The sequence below is a fragment of the Sturnus vulgaris genome, chromosome 11, assembly GCF_052056855.1.
Source record: "Sturnus vulgaris isolate bStuVul1 chromosome 11, bStuVul1.hap1, whole genome shotgun sequence".
In the NCBI taxonomy this organism is placed as follows: domain Eukaryota; kingdom Metazoa; phylum Chordata; class Aves; order Passeriformes; family Sturnidae; genus Sturnus; species Sturnus vulgaris.
The window spans coordinates 16,706,460-16,723,721 of NC_142253.1; the positions used below are offsets into that span (position 1 = coordinate 16,706,460).

Consider the following 17,262-nt stretch of genomic DNA (forward strand, 5'->3'; position numbering starts at 1 on the left):
GGTTTCACATACGAATGTTTCAGCAGGTTTTTTTTTCCTCGTATTTTCTGGCCCTTGCAGCAGTGCTCCTTATAAAAGGCCAACCTGTACTGTCTGTCGCATATCCTGTTTGTCTTAACACTTGGTTCAGGTACTGCCATCCTTCCATTGCTTTGTTTTGTGATGGGTTGCTTTACATGACTTTTCTAGTCAGAGACAAGAGGCTTTTAGGCCTCCTTTTAGAATTGTCTCTTGCCTGAACAAACAAGAATCGGGGATGGATTTAGACACATTCCTTCCAAGTCCAGGACAACCTATATGATAGTGATATCCTTACTATCCACGATGTGCTCCTGATCATCCACAGCCAAGCAACATCAACTAGTAACTGTCACCCTGTTTATATGCTAGAGGAAAACTGGGTTCAGATCCCCTGAGACCACTGAATGAAATACATCCATAATACAGTCACAGATTCTATTAGATGCCTATTGACTACACCTGAGGCAGAAACAATGTAAGAACACCCTGCACCCCCAGTCTAGCTATGCCATTCAGAGAACATAATCCCCAACAAGTTTCTGTGATTGAAGCCTCTGATGGTCTGGCTTCACTGCAAAAGAGATCCCTACCCAAGCTTCTAACACTGCTGGAAAGGGAAGCCAGATCTGTGAGACTGAAAAGGCAGGTACCATCAGCCTGGCACCTGCTGCAGAAGCCTCTCCCTACAAAGAGAAGCCAATGAGGGTGCAAGACATGGCACAGTGAAGTTTCCCTCTTTAATGTCCCTGAGACCAAGTTCCTGCTCTCATTCTGTTTGGGAAGTGGGTGGCATGGCAGAACACACGATGATTTTGCACACAACTGCTGGGAAAGATGCACAGTGCCTTGCTTGGCTGCCAGCACAGCTCACCTTGGACAGGCTTGTACTCATTTCTCTGCGGTTTATGGAGTGCAGAGTTTTGGCTACAGAACCTCATGTAAAATTTGCACATGAAACCAGTTTGCACCTGCAGCTATGCAGGTGCAAAGAAACTGCCTGTGCAAATCACACAGACATGGGGAGGTGGGGAGGGCAACTCTCTTACTGAATTCTTGCTCAGCTGACGTGTCCTCTCCCTCAGCACCACCTCTGGACTCTGGGCCTGTTCTGTTTCCTGTAAGAGAGGCACACTTCAGTCCACTTCACACCCATCAGTCACAAAGCATGCCAGCACTCAAACAAAGCTGCAGCAAGCACTGTAAATTCCTAGACGGTTGCTTTGTTTCACCCAGTCACAGAGAGGTTACCTTATTGCACCCTTTCCCAAGAAAAGCAGCTCAGTAAGAAGCATTCACCACAATCTGTCTTCACAGCAGCTTAAAGGCTCTGTTTAATTTGCTCCTGGGCAGTTTCATTACAGCCCACAGTTGTGTTGGACCAGCTGTGTGAATTTTGCCTTCAGAGCACTGATGGAGGAACCACAGAGCACAGAAAGCACAACCACAGGGACAGTGTTTCAGTAAACAGAGATCTGTGCATCAGCAGTTGATGTACTGCCCTTCTGCCTCGGGCAGGAGGCAATACATAGAAGTCTGCTTAAAGACATAGAGTCAAGGCTTACAGAAGGCTGGAATGCACAGGCAGTGCCAGAGGAGGAGGAGGGAGGACTAACTCGTGGCACTCTGGCCCCTGGTGCTGCACCCAGGGACAGTGAAGGTGGGCACAGCCATCATTCCAAAGAAATCAGTTCCTCAAGGAAGCGTGTTTTGGCTCTTGTGCCTTCCCACTCCAGAAATCAGAGGTGCTGGTGGTGTGAGGAGAAGCTCCTGGAGAATTTCTCTCATGCATTTTTTACAGCCTGCAAGGTGAGTTCAGCAATTCCAATCCTGGATTCACCTCTAATCTCCTCTCCCAATAACAAGTGATAGGACAAATGAAAATAGTCTCAAGTTACTCTGGGAGAGGTTTAGATTAGATATTAGGGAAAATTTCTTGACCAAAAGGCTGGCCAAGCACTGGAACAGGCTGCCCTGGGAAGTGGTAGAATTACCATCTCTGGAAGTGCTCAAAAAATGTGTAGGTGTGGAGCTTAGAGACATGGGTTAGTAGTGGGCTTGGTAATGATGAATTAACGGCTGGACTTGATTTCAGTCTTTTTCAACCTTAATGATTCCATGATTTTGTGATGCTAATCTGAGTCTCTCTCTGAGTGACACTAAAACCATGAAGGTGGGTCGAGGGAAGCCATCTCACCTACAGGGAGCAGTACCAACTCACAGTCCCAGAGGACACACAGCTATAGCTCCCTGAATGAAAGGACAATACCACACAATAGGAGGGAAAGGCTGTGGGCAGTAAGACACCTCTCCACCAAGCCTCACAGGAGCAGAGAACCTGACAGCGACCCGTTGCACATAACATCTGTAGTGTGGACAGGCAAAAAGGGTCTAAGTGAAGCAAAACTAACAATCCTCCCACACAGTGCTCAGCTAGTCCACCAATAGAGATGCTATGGGAAACCAGAAGAGAAACTTACTTGTCAGGGTAGATGAAACTTTTAACTACCAACTTCAGGAGACCAGATATACTCACCATCTCTTGGGAGCTTGCAATAGGAACAGGAAGATCTGTAGCCCACAGTACACACCTTACACTGCAATGGAAGATGGACAGATGAAGAAGTTGTATTTTGAAGGCAGTGGGTACAACCTGCTCCAGAATTCCAGCCTCTGCAGCATGCTTTCAGCAAGTAGCAGCCATGAAAAAGTTACAGTGATGGGGAATGGCAGCAGGGGCCTTTGTTGGAATTGCAGGTAAATGCTCATATGACTCACAGCTGGGTTTGCCTTGGGAACAGGGGGTTTCACACAACTTATGAGCACGTTTATTCACTAGTCCTTGAGATGGGACTCTTCCCCCTCTCAAGTGATGCTGGATCAAAAGCTCCCTGCTAGGCACAATGTTGATTCAAAGGGTCCAAAGTTACCTTGGCATTCTCTAACCTGACCTCACCCCTCAAGCAGTGACGAAGTCTTTATCTGAGCTAAACTGTAGATAATGATGTAATTTGGAAAGTTAATGATGAGGTGTCTGCTAACCAAGAGGCAGAGCTGTACAGGCTTGGATGGTTATCCCACCTAGAGCCACTGTGGGGAGAGCCAACTGCCTCATTTTCACAGCTCTCTCCAAACACAGCACTCCTGACTTCCTCCTTAAGCTCTTTGCAAATGCATTGCTTTTGTTTCATAGCAATTTCTTCCAGTGACTGAAGCCTTGTGGATGCTCTGGGGCACAAGAAAGCTCAGGCCATGGCTACACACAGCAACAGTGGGAACATACAGTGCAGCCACCTCACTGCACTGAGAGCTGTTTGAAACTTGAGTCTCCACTTGTGGAGAGCTGCAAGCAGAATGAGGCACAGAGCAACAGCTCTGCTTGCAGTTGGATGAGGGTCTCTTGTAGCCTACGGTGATCCAGTGGTCAAAGTGGGGCCCTGCAGTCAGTGGGAGTGCAGGCAACAATCCTGTCCTTTCTCTAGCAATCACCTCCAGCCTGCTGCAGCTGTAAGTTCCTGTACTGAGAGAACCTTGGGGAGGGCACAGGAACAAAATGACCCTTGGGCAACTGTGCCTTCCCAGAAATGGGCCAGTCCCAGCATGTACTTGGCTCATGCTGCCTAGACTTGGATCCATTTCCATGCTTCCTTCCCTGCTGCACTTACTAGAGCCACAGCTCGACCACAGGTTCCTGTGTGAGGCAGAGGGGTGGTTACACACATGAACCAGAGTGAAGCCTGTTCCATTCCGGTTGGCGGAATCGCTGTCTCATTGTGGTTTTTAAGGAGAAAGGATCCGCACGCTATTTTTCCCACATTTTAAAAAGGAATCACTGCATAGGGACAAGGCTGCTCTGTGCATAAAAAAATCTGGCTACCTCTACCAGAGAAACATGCATGCAGAGGTGGGACCAAAATCAACGTAGGCAAAAGCACAGTTTAGAAGGGGCAAGAGCTTCAGGACAGGTATTAATTACTCTGAGAGACTTTGGCCACTGAGCGAATATAAATATCTAAGACTCCTTTGAGCTGCCAGTGCCACAAGTGCCAGCAGGGGAAGCACAACACAGCTCTGAGCACATACTTACACGTTTGCAGCGCCAAAACTCTGGGCACGGAGTGTATTCAAGGGTCACTTCTTTGCCTCCGATCGTAAGAGTTCCCTGTTGAGACAAGGGGGCAAATGACGAACGTGCCCAGCACACGTAGGTTACTCAGAGGCAAAGAAAGGGGTGAAAGCTCTCTGGCTCCTAAAGGTTTTGCAAGTGAAACAGGGTGAAAGGGGGAGAGAGTCTCCCAGTTCAGTTAGCTGGAGCTTTGCCATGGAAGTGGGAGGGAAACAGCCTGTGCCCTGCTCTAGCATGGAGCTACAAGGCTGTGTTAGCTAGCTCCAGAGGAACCAGGCAGGAGAGGCCTTGCCACCTCCCAGGAGGAGCAGAGACAAGTAACTAGAGTGGGAAACTGCTTTAACCTGCTTTAGTCCAGGTGCTGGCAAGGGGCAGCTGGACAGACTCCCTCACACCAGCCACCAGGCTGGCCTCAAGGCAGCTACTCGAGGAGGAAGGCGTGGAAAAATCCTCTCAGGTGAGGGAATTTTCATACTTGGGTTAGTCTTCATGCCAGTCACGAAACCATGGCTTTTCTTCAGAGAAATACACCAGAAATGTGCCACTGGCCCTGCAGCCAGCAGAGCCACCTTCCTTGCTGAGGCTGGCCTCAAGCACCTGAGGGGCTCCACTGCCCACAGATACACTGCTTCCAGATCCACAAGTGATGCTTTGGAGATGTGCCAACACACCCACAAGCTCTGCTGAAACACAGATATAATGGGTTGGAGGTACAAGTCCCCTGGCTCCTGCCTGGAACAGCAATGATTCCTGGTGGCTCCCATCTGCCATGGACAACAGGCCATGCCTGGGTATGCAGGATGCAGGCAGGCCAAGTCACAGATGCACACAGCCAGGAGACGTGTCCTGTCACTGGAGGCATTGCCAGACCACACAGCCTGGATTCCCCAATACCATAGTTTGAGATTCGGTATCAATAAAGAGACCCAGACCCAGGTCTCCCAAGTTCCAGGAGAGCAGCTACCTGATAGCACAGACAGATGTCAGGAAGCTGTAAACAGTCCCAGCCTATTTTGGGGACCTCTGCTGAGTTAGAAGTTGCCCAGATACTCTGACCCAGTAGCCTCATCATGCAAAAACCCCAGTGCAAACCATGACCATGAGAAAAAAGGTTCCCAGAGTTATTATTCAGAAGTCATGATACACCCATGCATAAACTGCTCTGCAGAACGTGAGGGAGATGCTAGGGAACATGCAAAGTGGGAGTGAAGAGTTCATAGAAGGGAATCACTGAGTGGCAGTACAACAATCCTTTAACTCCTACAAAAGAACACAGCAGGGTTCTACCACCTCCCTTCTTCAGATCCTGCCTTTTATGAACCAAAGCCATCCTTACCTAGCAGGCCCATGTTGAACACTTTCAAGGGTTCCTTTCTGCCACCTGGCTGCTCAAGCACTGCTTTCCAACATGGATTTGCCTTTGCCTGACAGAAAGCTGAGCCATTCCCAGACCTCGCTGAAGGCTGGTGTGTGCACCCAGAGCACACTGCAGCATCTTTGGAGAATCTGCTCAGGGTCTAGTCACAGCAGGGAGCATTGCTCACCTTACCTGTCTACAAAAGGTTTTGCACCTTCTTTAGGCACGTGAAGAAACACAAGTGAGAAAGGGAAGTGGAAATCAAGGCTGTCCCACTGGAAATGCTGGTCCCTGAGACAGACATGCTCCCTCTCCCAAGCAGGGAGGACTCCCACCACATCCCAGCACACACTCTAGAGATGGGCAGTGCCAGGAGCAGGCTAGAAGTGCCTGTGGGTGCCTCAGGACACATTGAGCAGAGGCAGGAGGAGAAGGCAGGGTGCACATCCTCATGAGCCCAGGGAAGTCCTTGGGAACAGCAGCCCCTCAGCAGGCAGCTGCAGCTCTGCCTATGAGACCAGGAAACAAAAAACTCTATTAGAGAACATCTCCTCTGGCAGGGGCAATCCATCACAGAGCTTCATCCTTCTACCAGCCATTAAGGACAAACCTTGCCAGAAAGCCTTAAGATTATTTTTGGTTTTATGGAAAATGGTATTTAAGTGCATGTTGTGCTGGTGGTGCTGGTCCCTTCCGCAAATTCCATTTTCGGAGGCTGCAGAAAGTGTCACTTGCATAATTCTCCCTGATTTCACTAACACCCTGCTGATTGCCTGCTCACTTTTTCAGCAAGCTCTCTCTTACTGATTTCTTCTTGATAAAGTAATTTTCAAGGCTGCAATCATCATTTAACTCTCCAAAATGAGTCTTTCACTTAGGACACACATTGTCAGGATTCGGTGGCTTTGAATTCCTCATTCTCCCATTTTGTTACTAGATTCCATCACAAATATTTTCAGAACCTTTATTTACCCTAGTGCCTGTCTCTACTTACTCTTCCTCATCTAGATCTTCCTTTACTGTGCAAAAATTTTTGGCTAATACTCTAAATTTCAGTCCAATTGAGCAAATTTCAATTGAGCAAATCTTGGCAAAATGACAAAGATTTTCTGAAAATTTCAGGGAACAGTGCTGGGGGGGGGGGGAAACGGGCAAGCTTAAAGTATGCTACATATTGTGTCTGGCACCATATCTCTTCCACATTCAGGCATTTTATCCTGGACTTTTTCAGCAACCTGCACTATGTCTGTTAATTCTTCTGTATTTTTAATACCCTGTATTTCAGAGCAGCTTGGCTTTTTCTAAGTCAGAGTGAAACAGAAATGTCTCTCTGGTCTTCCCAGTCAGGAACCTCCCCCTCATAACTAGCAGTAAACACAGAGTTGACTCACCAGTGAAGGGTTTAAAAGGCAGCACAGCTTTGCAGTGCTAGGACAGCAGGCTCTCAGCCATGGAAATGCCCAGATTTCCAAGGGTATGAGCAGATTCTACCGTTTTCTGAATCGCTAAATTCATCAAAACAGAGCATCAGGACTTTACTGCTAGAAGCAATTATTAGTGCTACTGTTTGATACCTTTCAAACACAGTTACACATGGATTTTTTGCTTAGAGGTCATTGGAGATGCAACACTGAATTCTAATCTAAGTGATACAATTCAATCCCAGCCAGTTCAGATACTAAAAAATCTGCCCTTTGGCCAAGTATGTAAATATTCCTGTCAGCAGACTGATCCATGCAGCAACCCTACCGTGAGATGGTCCTAGAGAGCTGTGCCAGGAAACCATAAAGCCTGTTTGCAGAGAGCACACACTGCACAGCCATGTCACAAAGCTCTTCACTGAGCAGGGACAAACCCCATAGGAACAGGTTGCTTTTACAGAGGGAAAGAAAAAGGAAAAAATTCCTTAGCCATGATATTCACAGGTGATGCAATCCTTCCGAAAGCACTCTGGAGACTGTGTCAGCAGGGCACAAGGCTTCAGCAACAAAGCTAGTTTTACTAAAGCAGTTTCCAAGATTTTTGCTCCCCAAAGAAGCATTAAAGAATACCAGGTAGGTAGGCCTACCTGTGAGAAAAAAGCCAGACTACACCCTAGGACACATCATGCCCACTTCTGCGGTTTAGCTCACCTCTAGTTTACCCTGTTTGTAACAGAACTGCTGTGCACAGAGCCCAGCCTGGCTCTGCAGGTACATGAGCACTGAGCACTCTGATCCCACTTCCTAGGGGACCTATGGAGCTACTGCCAGGGCCAGGAGACAGCCTGCTGCAGGTCAGGCACTGCACAAGCCGCCGCTTCAGCTGCTTGTCTGTCAATTAGCATTTACAGTTAGCACGCTGAGATTTTTCATGCTTGTTGACAGCATTTTAATGATGACGGCTGGGGGTTGAGGAGGGGGAGAACTTGCCAAAAAAGTATCTCTTTGCTCTCAAGACTGAGATGACAGAATACAAATCATCAGTGTCAAAGCTTTTGCTAACTGTTTCTCTGAAAAAAAATTAGAGCATCCAAGAGTGACCTAGAAAATTGAAAATGTGAAAGGAGAGCTCTCAGAATACGGCCACTCCCTCAAATCACACCAGGCTTCCGCTTTAACTGAATCTATCCAAACACTAAAACTTCCAGTAAAATTTCACTTCGGAGCCTCCAAACAATGAGCTGACAGCATTCCAAGTATACCACCCTGTGGGTCATGCTTCAGCAGCTACAACTGGGACTGGGAAACCCCATGGAGATGTGGATGCAGCAACCAACACCACGATGGGTTACTGTGGAGGAATGTGCTCCAGTTCTCCAGGGGGATGACAGCAGCCATCCATCCAGGATGCCACCATGCCTGGTCACAAGGAAGACCATGAGTGCTTGACTTGTGGAACAACAATTGTCAGTGTCACCTTTACAGATGACACACCTGGGGCGGCACACATCAGTTTTGGAACAGAACCAAGGCTCAGCTTGTGTATTAATCCACAAGATTAATAAGTCAAACTTTTCTTCTTGGCTACAACCCCAAGGCAGTGCAGGAGGTGCCTCCACCACAAGTGAACCACCTTCAGGCTCCCTTTAGCAGCTGGCTCATGCACAAACCAAACACCACGTCAGCAAATTACTTCCTTATATTGTTTATGGTCTGATTAAATGAAAATTATCTGTTCCATGAACTGAAAGGTTCAGGTATCCTTTCTGCTGAGTAATAACCAAGCTGGAAGACTAATGTGGTTCAACATGATAAAAATTAACTGAAAATACCATTTGTAAACAGATAAAAAACTGCATATGAAGATTATGACAAAAGAATGCTTATGGGTAGCACAGCAAAGCAGTCACATTAAAATACAAGAACTAACCTTGTTTATATGATGTTAATTTAGGCCTCTTATGCATATTTACTATAATTAGGATGGTTATTCAAAAATCAGTATACATCCGTCATTTAAAAATTATTTACAATTATTAATGACTAATGTTCATTGCCTTGGGAATGCTCAGACACTACTCCAGGAAGCAGTCTGGGAATGCAGTGGATGCCCCTGGTCCCAGCAGCACTCCCCAGAATAAAAAGCTCCTACCATCCTCAGGGTATATTCCAGCCCTGGCCTTCAAATGCATTGGATGGCACAGCACAGGAGACAAGGAGCTGACAGCACAAGCCAGGTTATCTAATTGGAACTGCAGATCAGAATGCTTTCAGGTTCTGCTCCTACTTGAGTATGGATTAGAAATGCAGATTTAACAACCCCCAACCGCCACACAATGCAAGTTATGTAATGGCATCCTACTCCACTGGCATGCACCATGCAGAGGCTGAGTGGGAGCTGGCAGGGAGAGCACAGGGTTCTCTCCCTGACAGGACTCACCTTCAAATTAGGCAGGTCTCCTAACACAAAAGGTCTCCCTAACAATCCCCACTCAACTATACTGTTCGTGGAATTGAGGAGGCAGCACCTTCCTGGGACAAAGCAGAGGGCCAACACCTGGGAGGATAAGAGATCAGCTGGATATATTTTAGAACAAGATCATCTCAGCCACAGAAACTGGCTTCTCATCCCCTGTTTTCCATATGCTGAAGTTTTTATCTCTGAACTCATCAGCAGCTGCTGCACAAGGGACTCAACTGTACAGAGCAACAGGTAGTACATCTGCTTACCTCTGACAAAAAGCAGATGCGAAAAGCTGTGAACCCACAAACCACAATCCATCTCTAATTAAACATTTAAAAAATGGAGCATGACATGGAGCTGAAGAAACAAAAGCAATCCAGGCTGCTGCAGGGTACTGCAGCAATCTGGCATTTCCTACAGCAAGAGTAACTTCAAGCAAACTCCGCATGAGCCAGGATTTTCCCCAAGGCTCTCCAGCCTCTTTTTCTCGAGCTCTCAAACCAGTTGCAGCTCAGGAATTTCTTTTTATTGGCCTGATCTAGCAGTGTGTCCAGCACTCCACTACTGAGTGGCTGACAGCCAAGGCAGAAGATTCAAGATACAAAGGGGAAAGAAAAGGATGGTTTGAAAAGTGGTGGATCCCTGAGGGATTGTTACATCACCAAATGGATCCAAACAACTTTGCTGTGTACTATTATTACAGATTTCCATCAAGACTAACGCTGAGATGACAACTGACAACATACACACTGTGTTAGTGGTCACCCAAAGAGCAGGACATTTGGCTCTTGGGCATCAGAGAACGCTATGGAGCTGAAGAGCATGTGGCATCACCTTGAAGCATTTAGCAGTAAAGCATTTATTTCAACAGTGATCCAAGGCTAACCAGCATGGCATGCTCAGGGCTCCTGGTCCTCAAGGTCAGGGGAGTCCTGAGAGCCCAAAGCTGTCACCATCCATCCTGAGCTGACAGAACACTATTTCAGGCACACCACTGATGGGCATGTTACACAAAACTGGCACTAACACAGAACTGAGGCATTAGGAAGATAACTGAGAGAGTCCTAAAGATTCAGCAGCTAAATGTAACAGATTAAGATGCTATATAAAGAATATTTTATCCCAGATAGCACCTGGCACCTCTTTTTCAAAGCCCTTTTATTTAAAACCCATTACTCACTAGCACTGGGAGACCATCCACTGGGCCACGTAAGCTTCCATATCTACTTACTCCCTTCTCAGGCCTCCCTTCCTGCCTAGTTATCCAGGCCATTTGTCCTTTAGCAGAAGGTGCCAGTCTGCATCCTTTAAGTACCTTATTTCCACAGACACCCCAGCTAGCCTGCTGAGACACCTCCAGTTTTCTTCCTACGGTTTCTAAATTCCCTGGATACCAGCCATACCCTTTTTAAGCAAGTCCCAGTATCTTTCTACAGCTCACCTCCCCTCACTGATATCCTTTTCGCAAATACACACAGAAATTGCTTTTCAGACTATGCCAGCTCTCTACATTTTAATGCCTGAATTTTGAACTCCAATTCAGTTCCAAGTTAGGACTCTCAAAGTGCTTATCTTTTAAACACAGCATTTGCTTTGCTTGTCAGCACTCTCAGGCCTGCTCTGAGAACACCAAAACGGTGGGCACAGGCAAGCTCTCAATTACAGCTGCAGGACGGATAACAGCAATGTGCCACAGCTAGGGAAAACACACAATGTGCTCAGGACCTCACATGCTCAAGGGCCAGCTTTGGGCAGCAGGTGATGTGAATAGCTTCTGCATTTCACCCTTTAAGTAGATTTCAAGGCATCTGAAAGTTTTCTTTGATCCAGTGAAGCCAAGTGCACTTTTACGTGCCACTCAAGGCCCTAATGCATCTCTGCCTGGCTAATGCCAACCTCCAGCTTCCCTCACTCCTCTGAAGAGGGCACCTTTGCAAATCAGCTTATAAGATCACTGTGAAAAAAGTGGAAATTTTAAAATGAAAGCCTTTCCTTTATAGCATGAAGGAGTCAGAAGAAGATTTCTGGAGTCCAGACAGTGAGGATCTGTGGACAACAGCTCAAAAAGGGACAAATTTTGTGTTCTGGTGCTACTGGCTGTGCTTCCACTCCACAGCTAAAGAGAAGCATGGATGGTTAAGGCCATATAACGAGGTAAGTGGAGGAGGCCATGCATGTGAGTTTCTTTAACAGCTGGATTTGATCTTAAAGGTCTTTTCCAACCTAAATAATTCTAAGTCAAACATTCATGCTCAGAAAACTACCAATCAGATTGAATCCTCTATTTGAAAAATATACTTAAGCTATCAAAACTTAAAGAGTATTTCAACATTTAGCATATTGAGTATCATTATTCATAGATGGATCCCTAGGGAAGGATCCATACTGCTCTGCCTCAACAATATTCCTTGACTTATCACAGGCTACTGCATGGACAATGTCTGAACAACAACTGCTTCACAGACCCCCTTCTCTCCCATCACAGGGACTTTCACTTGTCTCTCCAAAATGCTGCTCTACTGCTTGGACATATTTCTCACTGTTTTTTTTTTTTACATGGCCACCTTTTTCCTCAAAGGTCATCTCATCCATCTCACTGTTAAACAATATAAAGCTTAAGCACATTAGCACAATGCACTAATCCAGTCCAGGACCTTCCTGTGCACCTCCCTCAGGGATACTTTACAATTAGCAATGGCCATAAGGAAGCTGGGAAACAATGAGGAAACACCCAGCACCTTAATCATAGGTTTGAAGCACAAATATCAAAACCCTAAAGAGCAATCCCAATGCAAAATCATGGTGGAAAAAAAGGCTGGAAAGCTCTGCTTTAAAGGGGTAAATTTATTGCTAGACAATCCAAGCTACAAACACAAACAACACATGTTCTTCCACTGGAGCATGTACCTATGGGATTACACACAATTCCAACACCTGCATAGTGAACAGAACTCAGGGTGCTCTGTGCAGCAGCAAATGTTTGCTAAGAACACACCAACTGTAATGGGGAAGGGCATGCTCCAGAGGCTCCTCCACTCTTAGGAGCTTTCCCTGGCAGTGCCTTCTCTGCAGCCAGTGCTCAGGCAAGCTCCCTGCAGGACAGTCTCTCTGCTGAAAGACCTAAAAACTGAGGGAAGAGGAAGTACCTCTGAAGAAAAGAGGGTTTTATCCATAGAGACATCATTTCTCAATATTCAGTTAATGACAAAAGTGGGTGTCTGGTACTGCCTCCCACAGGATAAGAGCCCTGTCATTTGCCACCAGCAGTGCAACACTTACCTGTGTCATCCCAATGATGATTCCCAGCACGTCACTGTGACGTCGAGGTGTCCTGTCCAAAAGCTATATCCAGATCCTTAATGGTCACACCTGGACAGAACCTCAAGGTAGCTGGCCCACCTTCAGGCTGGCACCTGTACAGATTTCTGTGTCTGAGCAGATGCTGCCTCCTGAGAGCTCTTCTTGGAAGAGCTGTTGATTTGGAAAACAGCTGCTTTAACCTCTTGGGTCAGTATTTGCCAAGAAAGCTGGCACAGCATGAGAACAGTTATCCAAGCCCTTTGGAGGAAAATTATTTTTCCCTGCCAGTCTGGCTTGGGTACAACATAACACTAGTGGGTATCACAGCTCACTATGGCACCCAGCACCTCTTCCTTTTTCAGGGCACTGAGGTTTAAGAGGTCCATTCAAGCAACTGCACTGCACAAAGTCCAGAGGTAAATTCAGATCGTTCCTTCCTGGTCAGTTCCCAGAACTGCTGAAAAAAGGAAATTAGGGCCTTATCAGTGTGCAGAAGTAGTGACTTTCTAGGCTCTGAGGCTCTGGTGGCTGACCTCAGCTCTTTGGGAGAGTAGAGCCAGAGAGGTGAGTATGCAGGACTGCAGTTCCTCTGATAACTCTGACACCAAGAAAGGAAAAGAACACAGTTCCCTGTTGTGCCAGAAGTGCCCCAGCATGGCTTGAATTCCTAAGGGATTGGGAAGGGGAAACAGAATGCACAGACATCTCTTTAAACTGTCAGATAAACTGCACAGTAGTGGGTGGCTCAGATACTGTCACTTGAACCCCCTGTGAGACTTTAATACCTGTGGATCTAATACCTGATGGCTCAGGACAGACTGGCCCGTGCAAACCCAGGGCAGCCAAGCACAGGGTACTGCCTGCAGCTCCCTGTGTGCTGCTCACCTCTCTGCAGCAAGCACTGGAGCACCAGAGAGGCAACGCTTTCAGCTGCTCCTCTTTGAGCCAGATGGATCAACCATTTGCCTGTCACTAGGAGGTGTCCGTGAAACTTTCTGGAATTCACTTCTTACATTAGTGATGTGCCCAGTACATACTGGAAGGAAAAAAAAGAGATGAGCTGAGTTAATGGAATGGACAGAGAAGGCAGCAGTGGCAGTAGATACACCAGTTCCACATGAACCAGGCACAGAACAACAGCTTGTCAGGGGAAAAAAAATCCAAACCACCTCAGCACTCCTCTCCAGTGATATCACAGGTTGGGAAGAATCAATCAAGACTTTCAAAAACTTAGGACTATAAACAGTAAAATACCTTAGTCATCATATCATTAATGTACAGCTTTGCACCGTGAGAAAGCTTCTTAGTGAGACTTCTCAACCTGGTATTAAGTGTATGAAAATACATCTTGGGATTCTTAAAGACTTAAAATTACTTTCTCTGTTAACTCTGCTCCTGAGATCCTTGATGGAAAAGTACATCAAATGTTTGCTTGGGCTTTAAATGCCACCCTGGCTCAAATCTGGTTCATGAAGCCCATTTAAATACATTGCTAATTTCCTGTTTAGACATGGACTGTAGATCACAAAAAAACTAAGATTTCCCCTGTTGTCTATGAAAACAGGAGAAAATTACTTTCATTCTCTTGTTCTAAAGACAGTTTCAGAGTTTTAAATATTTAAACCTTATGTTTACAGCTTTATAGCTTTGACCCTCATTAAAAATGTAATTCCTTACATGACAGACTTGACTTTAGACCCCTGTCCTTCAGATGCTGTTTGTTCATCCCGTGGAATGAACTTACATGTGGCCTGAAGCAATGGAGATGCAGGAGGACACTTGGATGCAACATCTGGTAGCTGTCAACACATACACACAGTGCAACAGCACCACAAAATAAACCTTCAGGCAGAATGCTCCTTTACATCTGATAGTTTTTGTTCTGCAGAAGCCAGGAAGAACTTCCCACCTCCATCCTGTGTCTCCTTGTGCAAAGGAGCTCCAAGATTTTCCCACACAACCCTCTTCTGGGAGCAATTGTAGCCAGGATTCAGTAAGTTGGTCACACAGTGCTACTGAGGACCTGTCAGTGTCTGTCTCATTCACAGGCTCCCTGATATGATGGAAGAAGAAATTCTTCCCCTTATGTGAGAGGATTGGGGAAGTCAGTGCCTTTCCTCAGCAGTGCAGAGGGATTTTGCCTGCCAGCACTCTCAGTGCTCTTCCACCTCATGTGTTTCCTGGTCCTGCACAGATGCAGAATGACAGCAGAACTCCTGATCTTCTAGCACACAGTGTTTCTTGTGCTCTCTATAGGTATTAAAGCTTTAATAAGAGTCTAGAAGGTGCCCTGTGGCTTGCAGGGGAATGGGGCAGATAATAACTCCGTGTCCTCCTGTGTTAAATACCTGTTTCCTTGTTGCCTGTGATTGATGGATAATGACACAATAGCCTACTTAGCTAATGCCGCCCCCATTTTCCACTGTAATAATTTCATTTCTAGACAAGAACATTAACAACCCAGTTACAGTCAAATGGAAACAGAAATTCGCAAATAAAAGTTGCTGACTGCCAGAGCTTTGATCTTGCATCTTCAAACTTGAATCTGAATTTAATATTTTACTCGTGTGAGTCTCACAACCCAAGCAGAAAACAGCAAAATGCAATGTACTCCTTTTGAATGAACCCAAATTCCAGGTAGCCAAAATTCCGTTATTTAAATTGAAAAGGTCCAATACAAACTCAGCTGGGAAGAAAACAGACTAAAATCCACATCTGACAGGAATTCCAGCTCTCTCTCACTATCAAAACCATATATACAAAAAAAAGATACACAATTTCTACAGAAGCATAGGTATTTCTTTGAAGATAAGGAAACAGTGGTTCTGCCTTCTTCCTTAACCCCAGGGAGTGTGCAGTTCGACATTTTTTTACCACATCTAAAGTCAACATTTTACCTTCCTGTTCCAGCAATCCAACACCAACAGTGCATCAAGTGATGGAAAAGCAATCACTGCTAAGACAGCACAAAAGCATGAACGAACAGTTCTGAGGCTGAAGCTCACAACAACGACTCATCAAGTGAAAACTGCAACATTTTGGTGTGCTCCCACTTATCAAAACAGTCCAGATGGAGTTCTAGCGTTATAATCTGGCTCATATGCTTGTAAAACATATCTGGTGTTCCCCTCGACATTGCTGGAATTGGGCTGAGGACTCATTGGACTCAGCCCAACAATTTATGTCACCTCATTCTCAGTGACGGGTCCTGTGCAAATCATTATGGCAAAACTGTGATAGAAAATGGTGTCACTCTGGAAATGAAAGTTGTGGTGCATTCACTGAGATGTCTTGATTCATGACTGAACCCGTCCAGACATTTCACTCTCACTGCCTGCTCATCTCCCTTAAGACACTTCAGTCGGATCATCAGCACCGTCCACTTCTAAGAGTACAGAGGGAATTTCTGAGAGTGCAGCTGCAGTTTGGTTAGTCACCAGCTTACTTAAAGGAGGACTTCAAAAGCATCAAAGCAAATTAGTGCCATGAGTCCTACTACTTTCATATAAGAGCTTGATCAAGGGATTTTGCATCCTAATCCAAAATCCCCTTCTGACCATATACACAGTCTATCAACTGCAGTACCACACAAGCTGTCCTACACCTGATTGACCACGTTCCTTTGAAGCACTCTGAGGCTACGAGGTACATATCCTCCAAATGGTTACACAGGGATATATTTAGTTTCTACAGCTCTTCACAGAAAATCAACTAATTATGAATGCAAACACAATACAAAATGTACAGTCTGTGAGAAAGATCACAGCAGTAAACCATTGCTCTTTGTTTTAAGGTGAAACTGCACCTATGCATAGCATATATAACATAATCTCTGACCAAGATTTCCCCACTGGCACACAATTATTCCATTAACACATTAGGAGGAGAGGACCTGACAGCTACAGAGACAGGGTGCCATCTGTATCCTGCTCATGCATCCAAAGATTACTTCAAATCTTTCCTAGCTCAAGGCAAGATCTCACCTAGAAACAAATTCAAAGGATGAGTGTTCCAGATGCCTCATCACTCAGGAAAATGCTTTGTGTACTGAAAATGACCAAAATTATTTCTTAGGAAATGCTCTGCCAATGAGTCCTCTACAACACAACTTTACCCCTGTGGAAGGGGCAGAAGCAGACTCGCCCATGGCACACGCTGCACTTTGCATGCACAAGAAGAAGTTTTCAAGTACCCCCATTTTCATAACATCAGTGCTGGGCATGCCCAAAGGTCTGGCTGTCCCATGGTGATTTCTCACTTTGAGCCACCAGTGCAGGGAATATCCGACCTTTTCCTGTTCAGCAGCTGTGAGTGATGCAGCACAAGTACTGAAATATCAGATCACACAGCCAATCAGCCAGAGAGGACTGGACACCTGTCTTGTCAATCACTCACAGTTCAAGTTATTTTAACAAATTTCAGGAAATCACAATTATTCACGCCAGCTCCTGGCATTGTAAACAGAACATCTAATCCAACGGATAACGATTGATTAACAAGGCATTTATAAGCTATAGGGAAAGAACAGTTATTTCAGAGTTACATTATCACACAGATTTGTTAATGTCAATGGGCA

At 45.7% G+C, this 17,262-nt stretch overlaps 1 protein-coding gene across 3 annotated transcripts in view; it reads right to left on the bottom strand.

Moving 5' to 3' along the window:
* RBM6 (RNA binding motif protein 6) overlaps positions 1-17,262 on the bottom strand; it is a 58,311-nt gene that overhangs the window by 12,118 nt on the left and 28,931 nt on the right. For all 3 annotated transcript variants that reach the window (XM_014869708.2, XM_014869707.2, XM_088171624.1), the window contains exons 7-9: positions 4,106-4,180; positions 2,555-2,615; positions 1,068-1,136 (exon numbers count right to left, since the gene is read on the bottom strand). In XM_014869708.2, coding sequence (XP_014725194.2) covers positions 1,068-1,136; positions 2,555-2,615; positions 4,106-4,180 — 205 coding nt within the window. The remainder of the gene's footprint in view (positions 1-1,067; positions 1,137-2,554; positions 2,616-4,105; positions 4,181-17,262) is intronic.